Consider the following 10,320-nt stretch of genomic DNA (forward strand, 5'->3'; position numbering starts at 1 on the left):
ATAATCAGAAAGTGACTTTGGCACGTAAAGCCCCATAATTTCTTCAGTTAGGCGCCCGTTCCTGCGTTGAGCGTCGGCGTGCCTCGTCCTACCTCGGCGTAACCGAGCGAACGAGCGCAGCGAACAATGGAAGAGCGAACGTGGAGCGCAGCGGCGGATGAAAGACGGTGAGAGCAAAGAGAGAAGGAAAGCGGAGGAAGCCACCTTGAAGCGCCACCAGATGGGGCTCACGTCCGCGCAATAATAGAGTTACTGTATATGCTACCAAAGGCAGCATATACAGTCAGTGGCGTAGCTAGGTCGTCTGGCACCCGGGGCCCATAGGTCTTGGTTGTGGGCGTTCGTAGGCTTTTTTTCTCTTTTTTTTTCTTTTTTAACCTAGGTAGAGCATTAGGCAGTATAATAGCAAGAGCTCGGTGGCGCAACCCACCGCCCCGTCCCGAAGGGGACGCTTGTAACATCAATCCATCCGTTGGCAAACAACGGAGGCGTGCAAAACCAAAATTCACAATACGGATTCACAAAGTTTGGTTATGGGAAATCATCGTGGGGTTTTTTCCTTTTCTTTTTTTTTTATTTTAACATGGGTGGAACAGTATAGGCAGTATAATAACAAGAGCTTGGTGGGGCAACCCACCGACCCGTTACAAAGGGGACGCTCATAGCCATCCATCCATCCATCCATCCATCCATCCACCCATTGTCAGGATTGGGGCTCAATCCCATCGTCCGTGGTCCTTTGCCAAGATTGGAGTACGGCATGAATTCGAAGGTAGCTGGCCCATGCCGTCGTCCAACTTATTTACGCTGAGATCGTTGATGAAGTGAAGAACTGTTTCTCATCGAGAACGAGGAAAAGGGTTTATTTACAGAAACTAAATCAGTCTAACAGGACTGCTTGAGAAAAAGAGTATCAGTCCAACATGACTGCATGAGAGAAGTGACTCAGTCTAACATGACTGCTCAAGAGAAGTGTCCTCAGCATTCGCACAACCACAGTTTTTATACACTCGATGCGCCGGTCCTACGACGCGGCGACTGTTCGTTTACTCATCACCAACTCGCCGCTGCTCTGCAGACCAGTTTACGTACACAAAGGCAACCGCGCTCTGTACACAGAGGCAACCGCGCGGGGTGCCGTTCCGGGAAACTATCGGCGCCTATCGAGGGTCGCTCGTTGTTCCGTGCTAGGCCGAAGCGTGAGACGCTCCAAAATACGTCGTCCCCACGGCAGCTTGTCCATGCGTGTCAAATCAGCTCCGCGTTGGGGAACTCCGGAATCATTGTTCACACACCGAACTAGTTCCGTCACAATGTCGAAGGGGCTGGAGTAAGGCGGCGGATTCCAGCGCAAAGGCCGCTTCTTTGAACGCCTCCCAGCTGCAGCGACGGAGAGGGAGAGGTGCGCGTCGTGTCGCCCTGTCGTAACTGTGTGGCAATCTTCTTTCACAGCTCGCCATTCTTGACACCATCCATCCATCCATCCACCCACCCACCCACCCATCCATCCATCCATCCATCCATCCATCCGTCCGTCCGTCCGTCCGTCCGTCCGTCCGTCCGTCCGTCCGTCCGTCCGTCCGTCCGTATAGCAGCGGCAGCACCGGCCGTGCGGGGGGAAAAAAGAACCAGAAAGCTCGCCTTCGTGCGTAGTGTTCGGCGCCAGCGTCTCTCGGTAACTATTACGGTTCCACAAGCTGCAGTTGCCGGGAATTGGCAACTGTGCGGCCGGTGTCTATATTACAGTTCTGCGCGTCGCGGCTCTGCCAGTCGGTGCGGTGACCGGTGCGATGCCTCAGTATATCGCCAAAGGAAAACACGTGTAGAGCTGCGCTAAACTTACGCATTAGCGAGTATAGTAATCGTCGGTGAATGTTGTTGTTGCAGTTAGCAGGCACGGTGTGACACCGCTACGCCGCGTTGCTGCCCGTGAACGACACGAAGTAGTGAGGTTCACCAGAAATAACAGGAGCACCACCGTCTTGAAGGCAGAACGGCTATGCAGGCATTGCCGCACGCGTACGGGGCACTTTCCTGCTTGGCTATAAATCTTACTCGCTTCATGTATACCACGGTATACAATATATGGAGCACAAAGTATTCAGCTATTGGCATTTATCGCAAAGATGCGTCGCTTCCGCATTTAGAAGGGCAGGCATGTTCTGCACAAGGCCGAGAGAATACACAATGTGAACCTTCGTTAACCAACTACGGCTCAAGTGTGCACGCTTCAAATACCGTTGTTTCATACAGATCGCCAAACTGTTACTCCACCAGCTGCTGAGATGACGGTGTATACTGTTGACTGTAAGGCCGCGGGTTCGAATCCCGGCAGTGGCGCCTGCGTTCCTATGGGGGCGTAATGCAATAAATATCCCTCTACCATGCTTTCTGGCCCGCAATGCGATCTCCGGTGGTCAGCATTCGTCCGGAGTCCACCACTGCCTCATCTCTCACAACCCCTGCCTAAGAGGCGTTACACGAAACCAAACAAGCAAGCAGTCAAGTTTTCGAAGAATTGAGAGTGTGTGAGTTGGTACATTTTTTTTTTTTTTTAATCGGCCCCACACCAGGCCTCATAGCAAAGTTTTGGTGATACGCTGAGGAAGCTGTTGCGTGCCCTCTAAGGAGTCTTCTAACGCAACAATTTTTCAAATTTGTTTATTAATAGAAGAGATAGAAATACTTGAAGTGGCGCGAACCCATGATTTCGAGAGGCGAGTATCACCGCATCATAGACACTCTCTCCACTTGCACCGTCTGGGCTCCGCTACCGAAATTCCTCCCCTGCTTGCTCCCATACCGGAGCCGGAAGATCGCTTCACAAATACGTCACATGCCCCGCCTTCTTTCTGTCTCTCTCTCTCTCTCTCTCGCGGGCGCGCGTTCTTGCTGAGTGACGCACTTCCGGTGACGGTCTCGCGCGCGAGCTGTTGCGTCTGTCTCGTTTCGTGCAGCGTGCGATTTTACGAGCTCTGCACGAGCACACCTGACCAGTGCCACAATCACAAACAATGCGAGATGCGTGAGAGGATGAAAGAGCATGATGGCGGCCCTGGAACGCAGTGGAAAACGGCATAGTTTCGTTCTCTGCCCGCGTGACTGCACGACGTAGGAACAAACAGACGAAACGGAAGTACAGCTCTCTCGCTAGGGTACGACGTAAAATAAAACACGCAGGCATTCGGTTCGTATATGTTGTATTATTTCTCTAAATTAATTCTTCTATTGAAGCAACGGATTAACCAAACAGCTGATGTTGCCTTGAATGATTCTCGAAGTCACGTGCCACAGCGAGTGACGTCACAGCACCCATGTACGTAGACGCACTAGCGCGAGATACATCGTCTCTCCTCCGAGGAGCACGGCGCCCGCGAGGAGAAGGGCAAACGGCGTTCGGTTTGATATTTCAGGCCTTTCCGCGACGCGTAGGGACGTAAAACTTTCCAGATACGATCGTTAGCACGTATTGTATGCACTGCGCTTATCAGCTTAAAATGTCAAGACCTGGTTAGGGGTCCTTTAAGCGAATAGCTTTATATGGTTCTTTCGGCTGATCTTGTGACTGGTGATGGGTGAGTTGGACTTTCACCGACACATACAAAGGCACCAATGCATCTGGTACGTGATATCGCGTAACAGAGTTGCGGTACGGTTTCGTCACCGTTAGCCAGCACTAATATATGATAATAATAAAAAGGAAACTTCGATGCGAACATAGTTATTACGTTCTTACAAGCTTACGAGCTCTAAGTATGCAACTGGCCGCGGTAAGAAAAAAATTTTATTTTATAATTTTTTCTTTTATAAATGGTTCGTCAAATGTCATTAAACACTCCGGGCTGTTTCAGAGATAGCGGAAAATAGGCAATGCGGCGACAATGCGAAGGCAGAGCGCGGCTTCGTTGTAGACGTGCCGCAGAATTGTGCGTGCAAGCGAATAGCCCGGCCCACCTGCAAGTGCTAATTCATCCGAGAGCCCGAGGGCGCGTGAAAGTTTAGATGTTGTGCTGAAGCGCTCGGGTAGCTGACAGCCAGCCCTTCTCTTCTCCCGCCGCTCATTCCCCCGTGGCGGCTGCGAGAGAGGAGTGCTGTGCTACAGGTGCTTGGCTTAGCGGTTCTGTTTGTTCTCTACGGAATCCCGCAGTGAAACAAGAAGCGCCATACCTACAGATCCTCGCAGCAACAAGTACAAGCCTTCACGCGAATCATTATTTTAATTACACGAATAGCCTTCCGGAAGCGTTCGGCTATTCGCTCGCATTGGCAGTCATCGTAGATGTGTCCGCACTTCCAGAAAATACTTTAGTTACGATGAGGATGATGGTTTTAGGAACCTCATAGTAGCACAGCACAACAGACCGGGCGCAGACGTAGATGACAACACAACAACGCCGCTACGCGGGCAACACGGTATACTGACATTGTGTTTCCCTCTGTCCTTTGTTTCTTGCGCGTTGCTGTACTATGTTCCTAATTTGTCTTCCGCACCCGCCGTGGTTGACTCAGTGGGTATGGCGTTGGGCTGCCGAGGTTGTGGGATCAAATCCCGGCCACGGCGGCCGCATTTCGATGGGGGCGAAGTGCGAAAACAGCCCTGTACTTAGATTTAGATGCACGCTAAAGAACCCCAGGTGGTCGAAATTTCCAGAGTCCTCCACTATACGGCGTGCCTCGTAATCAGATAGTGGTTCTGCCACGTAAAGCCGCACAATTTGGCTTCCGCCTCAACCACTGCTAGACTCACCTGTGGACGCACTTTCGCGTTAACACCCCTTTTCCTATTCGCATCGCACGCACTATGGACGAGAGCACGCACCACTTGCCAGTCGGTTCGTAATGACAGCATAGCGTGATTCGACTTTTTGTCTTTAAACATACGGATGTTTACCGGAACAGCGAGCGTACATTCACACGCCGCATTTTCTTTCCCCCTTTGCAGCTCGATATAAACACCACCATGGAGACCAGCGTTGCGGATAACGCGGGTGTCAGGCTAGCCTTCAAGGTAGGCGTTCTAGCACTGTACGAATGCATCCCTGACGCGCTCCATTTCGCAGTTATCTTTTTTTTTTTCAAAAGATACCCCTGAAGGCTCTCGACTACGGTATTGCCCAGGGCTAACACAAGGCAGAAGTATTACAATAATTAATAAACGTATCATAGTGAAATCGTGACACTAATGAAAGCAGTGTAGATTAATGAGTTTAAAAAATAAAAGTTCACAAATAAAGAAAGCATACTGCACGCGCAACACGAAATAGGTTTTAAAAGATGGTACAAGACGTGTGCACTAAATTCAAGTTGCAATACGTTGAAAATTAGTAAAGAGTATGTACGGTGTCCCAACTCTCATGCACCAAGATTTAAATATATGCAAACGCCACGCAGCTTCGCAGAAGCAAGGTAATGTGGTTCGCCGTCGCTTGGAAATACTCAGATTATATCTTTCATCACGCCTAATTACATAATTAGTCTTAAGTGATTAATCAACTTCTCGAATACTGTAATTACATCAAAAGTGTCAACGAGTAAATTGTAGAGCAATATGAAAAACTTCCGATACAGCTTACTGTTCAATGCGTGCTCGATAAAATTGTTTTTCCGCGCGTTAAATAATCCCTCGAATACAGGCAAGATTGTCGCGCGACTGGCCGCTCGAGGCACTTTGCGTGAGTTCGCGGGCTTCTTTCACGCTCGTTTAAACGTTTTAATATAGCACGTATTGAGCAAAAAATAGCTCTATCGAGAGTTTTTCATGTTGCTCTGAAATTTTCTCATTGACACTTTTCATCTATTTATAATATGTCAGAATATGATTAATTAATTACGACTAATTATGTATATAGCCGGAATGCAAGATGTAATCTGAGTACCTCCAAGCGACCGCAAACAACAATACCTTGGTTATATCCAGCTACGTGGTATTTTCGTATTTTCAAATCTTGGTGCAAGATAGCTGACACCCTGTATATCATACGTTATGAAAACAAAAGAGAAACTTAGTATATGCGACTTTAACTGCATCCGGAGATAATGTGAAACAACTAGCTGGAGACAACAAACTGTCTTAGCACCTTTCTGGAGCAAACTTAATTCAGCAAGCACGCACGCGCACATCGTAATACAAAGTCGCCATGATATCTCCTTCAACACGTATCTACGAAACGCCGCTCATCTCAAGCAGTAAAGCTAAGGAAAACCTCGTTCGCTAACTTTTGGAAGAAACTCCGTAGACTTCATCAATGCCACCGATTTTGCGCCCGTATATGCAGAGATCTCGCATTTGTGCGCAGGCGTTTCGAGTGTACCAGACCAAGTTCGAGGAGCGGTACTCCCTGTACACCATACCGGGCACCGAGCCCAAGAGCATGGAGCAGATCTTCTTCATCGCTTACGCGCTGGTAAGCCTCGGACGTGCCGTGCGGGCTGCTTGTCACTGCGTAGACTATATAGTCCCCCCGGCCCATTTTTGTGGGCTTTTAGGTAGCAAAATTTCTGGCATGGTCCATTGCTTTAATGTGATAGCACGTGATTGTCATATGTTCTATCTATGGACGAAAGTACAGGTTCAGATCGCAGCCGTCGTTGTGTCTGGGCGAAGGTATACCCTTTCTTCTTATTTATTTTCCAGGTTGCGGGCAGGGGGGATATATAGATTGCGAAGATATAGATAGCGACACGCATAGTATGGGCACACGATACCCAGTCATATGCTAAAAAAAGCTCTCACCTCAATCGGCAGTCGAACTTGCATCCGCCGCGCTTGTGAACGCTAGCGCTCTATCATCATCAGCTCGTAGAGCACTACACTGAGCTTACAAGCGCTGCTTTATACTGAGTGTTGCGTAAATAGTAGCACCAGGTATACATTAGTCTTCCAGCTGATTCCCGCGGTAATTTCGCATACATGAAGCATTTCGCGGTGAATTTGGTTTAATACGACCTTTACACAAGCATCACTTGCCTGTTTTGTGAACAGTAAAGCCGAAGTGCGCGTCGTCTGCGGCGACGACCTAAGACATGTCCATTTCGCTGCAATGCAACAGTGGCGTCATCTCACGCAATGTTTGTGAACCAGAACTTTCGCCGTAGTGGTGATAGACAGACGGCGCCATCGTACCGCTGCACTAAAATCAGTGTTTCTTCGTCGGGATAGCAATTCGATGAACACTCTAGGTAAATTCTAGCCGTCGACTTCGCCGCTGTAGGTTCCGCATAAAATCCGATTGAGATACGATCGCACGCCCCGCGCTGTGGATGCGAGAGAAAGTAAGCCGAGGAGGCTGGTGGCTTGATGCGCGCCGTCTTCTCGTTGCACCCAACGTTGGAGGTCACGTGATAAAGCGAGCGCTGAGGGGGTGGGCGGAGGGATCGGGCAGGTGAGCGCGCGTCTTATCCGCAAGCGTGGCTGTGTCTGAGCATGACGTGGGCGAGCGCCTACGCGGCCCCGCGCACCCCGTCGGAGGTAATGTGCGACCGGAGGTCCAAAGAAAGGCTGGGAGAGCCAAGACGGCTGGCGGCTTCGTGTGCGCCGTATTCCCACGCGCCCATTGCGGGAGATTCCGTAATCTCAAGTTTTGGAGACGCGCTGAAACGAGAGGCAGCACGCGAAGCATTCGCTCGCCGCATCTCTTCATCCCGTCAGCGCTACGACAGCGTTGGTCCGCACCGCGGCCATCGAGTGAGATGTGTTCGTGCTTGCCGATGCGCCCGTGGCACCACTCTCTTGACATAATTGCGATTTACACGGCCGATAAAGGTACACGAAGCTTACTTCGTGCAGTTGTCAAATGCTTCGCTATCGATGCTTCGTCTTTCGTGCGGAACTGCGACTTCTTGTGTGTGGGTCTGTGTGCACGTATGTGCGTGTGTTTAAGCACACACACACACATTGTAAACGAAAGAGCGAGTAATGCTCGCATAAGGGGTATTAAACTGAACCCACGGCAAAATGTCACATCCGTTCAAATTTTGAGCGGAAATCGGACACCGGTTAGCTAAATGAGGCCATGAATGCGTAGTAGTCGGTCGTACTTATGCGGCGTTCTGTAAGAGCGACGGCGTGGCAGCAACCACGCGCAAGTCTCTTACCGTCTAAAATGGCTGTAACTGAGAGGGATAGAGCTTTTCTCTGCAGCATAACTTACCAAAAGCCCCTGCTCGAAATGCTTGGCCTGATCTTGAAGAAGCACTAAACAGAAACATAATTTCAGCTGTATTCGTAATTATACTCCCCTACAAAACCAAGAAAGTCTCTCGTACCGTGAGAGGAGGCTTAATTAACCAGGAAAGGTGCGAAAGCAAAGGTCATCTTTTACTTCTTTCAGCTCCTTCGAAACACATACATTTTATTTTTTTTAACTTAGTATTTTCTCCCCTAACTACGGCAACTCATTTCTTTAAAGCAAACACTTCTGATGTGAACTCTCCAAATTTTTATTCAGAAAGTCTATGCCCTTTTTAATTAGGTGAATTTCTTGCTCAATTATTTACTTTATGGCTTTCTTCAGCTCGGCATGGCTAGCATGTATTTTAGCAAATAACTCAGCGAGATCCCCTGCCAGCTCTTTTGAGGTTGAGGGTTGTTTGTCAACCACATTAGGATTTGATTCACAGAGCAGTCTAGGAGCCGTAAACAAACAAATGAGAAGAAAAAATGTTCAAGTGGCCATGGCCAAGTGCGTACCTGCATGAAGCAAAGCCATACGATAAAGGACCGGCCGATCCTGCTGCCTCCTGGGCTGCCCTGCTATGATCTTCGCAGTGGATTACGCCACACAACTGATGGGCAGTTTTTTTATTCGTTATTCTTTCTTTCTTTTTTTTGACACACAGTCCAGATGCGAAGTGACGCGCAAGCGTTCCATCTACAACTACCTGCAACCACGGGAGCAAATACCCAACTGGTTCAGGTAAGTGCACCAGGCAACGTATGTAGACAATAGCAGCCAAACGCCAACAGAAACCGTTTTTTTTTTTAATTTTCCGCACGGGCCAGTACTGCGTCATTGATTAAACCGTGGAGTTCAACTGGCCGAAGGAGACCGTACCGAGAAGGTTGTGCGAGATGAAGGTGTCGAAGGCTTCAGATTAATTTGGACCACCTCGTGCTTTCTATAACGTGCATATATATTTAAGCACCCGAATGCTCTTCTTTTCCTTTATCGAATTGTGGTTGCCGCAACAGGGAATCGCGCCCACAACTTAGCGCTCGTCAGCAGAGCGCAGTTAGATTCTTAACTCAAGCATACGACTGTATTTATCGGTCTTCGTCGTCATTACCACGTGGCAATTATTTCGCTTAAAAGTGGGCGACCGCGTAAATATTAGAGTGCCCCCATGCTTCTCCTTGCGGCGGGAGGCGACGCTCACATCAAGGCATCCTAGTAATTGTGGGTTTCTGAGGCACCTAACGTTTCTTTCGCAGAGGTGTCTTGCGTTCCTCGACCTGGACCTCTCGGCTGGAAAGCAAAATTAGCGGAAGTGAGATAAAGGCGATCCCCGCTGAATCAAATCTTGCGACAGAATATAAGTCAGTCTGAACGGATCGCCAATGTTTAGCCTTTTACTTGTTAGATTGTGTTCGCTCTTGACCAGGCTATGGCCACTGTTATACTTTGCGGCCTATCACTACACTATATGCCACCGCGTTTCTGTGTATATGTGCCGTTGGTTTTCTTTGCGATAGCAGTTCTGAATACGTGTTCATATTCTAGCCATTTTTTGTGCGTGTATTATAGTATGAGAAATGTGAAACAACAGTCAAAAATATTTTTACTGCACAATAAAAAAAGCCGTGCCTGGATGTCGAAATTCACTCCCCGCCACCTCCGGCACTACGGTGTAATTTCAACCCGTGTGTTGCTTTTAGATATTGAAACCACAGTTTTTTTTTTATTTTGCTTAAGCACCTTATTACACGACAAGCCTTATTTACCATATTTACCACCTTATTAAAGTTCTTTGTCTGTCTGTCTGTCTTAAGCACCAAATCAGCCTTTTCTTTTCCCACTTGCAGGACCACGATTCCCCTGATGAACTTCGAGCGGTTCTCGCACGCCTTCGGTTGCAAGGTCGGGACCATCATGAGCCCCGAGCGGAAATGCCTGGTCTGGTGAAACAGGCCGGCGCGTTAGGACAGCGTTCGCCATAACGGGCCGTAGGAGCTACCGCCACGTCTGCCTTGATTCTCACACCTGGCCATAACCGGGTGTATCGCTTATAACCGTCACATTTATGTCTGATTTTTTACTTTTAATTGCGACCACACCTTCACAGGACTGCGGACTGCTGGCATAAACTTAGACGTCTTCAACA

At 48.8% G+C, this 10,320-nt stretch overlaps 1 protein-coding gene across 3 annotated transcripts in view; it reads left to right on the forward strand.

Annotated features, from left to right (window-relative positions):
- The window catches only part of LOC139056004 (neprilysin-1-like), a 73,493-nt gene extending 63,173 nt beyond the window's left edge, over positions 1 to 10,320 (forward strand). For 2 of the 3 annotated variants that reach the window (XM_070533765.1, XM_070533766.1), the window contains 4 exons: positions 4,943 to 5,008; positions 6,297 to 6,404; positions 8,839 to 8,915; positions 10,022 to 10,320. In XM_070533765.1, coding sequence (XP_070389866.1) covers positions 4,943 to 5,008; positions 6,297 to 6,404; positions 8,839 to 8,915; positions 10,022 to 10,121 — 351 coding nt within the window. In that variant the 3' untranslated portion in view covers positions 10,122 to 10,320. Of the gene's footprint in view, positions 1 to 2,253; positions 2,523 to 4,942; positions 5,009 to 6,296; positions 6,405 to 8,838; positions 8,916 to 10,021 lie in introns of those variants that run through there. The other variant, XM_070533767.1, reaches the window with a different exon arrangement.

Source organism: Dermacentor albipictus, chromosome 2 (assembly GCF_038994185.2).
Source record: "Dermacentor albipictus isolate Rhodes 1998 colony chromosome 2, USDA_Dalb.pri_finalv2, whole genome shotgun sequence".
NCBI lineage: Eukaryota > Metazoa > Arthropoda > Arachnida > Ixodida > Ixodidae > Dermacentor > Dermacentor albipictus.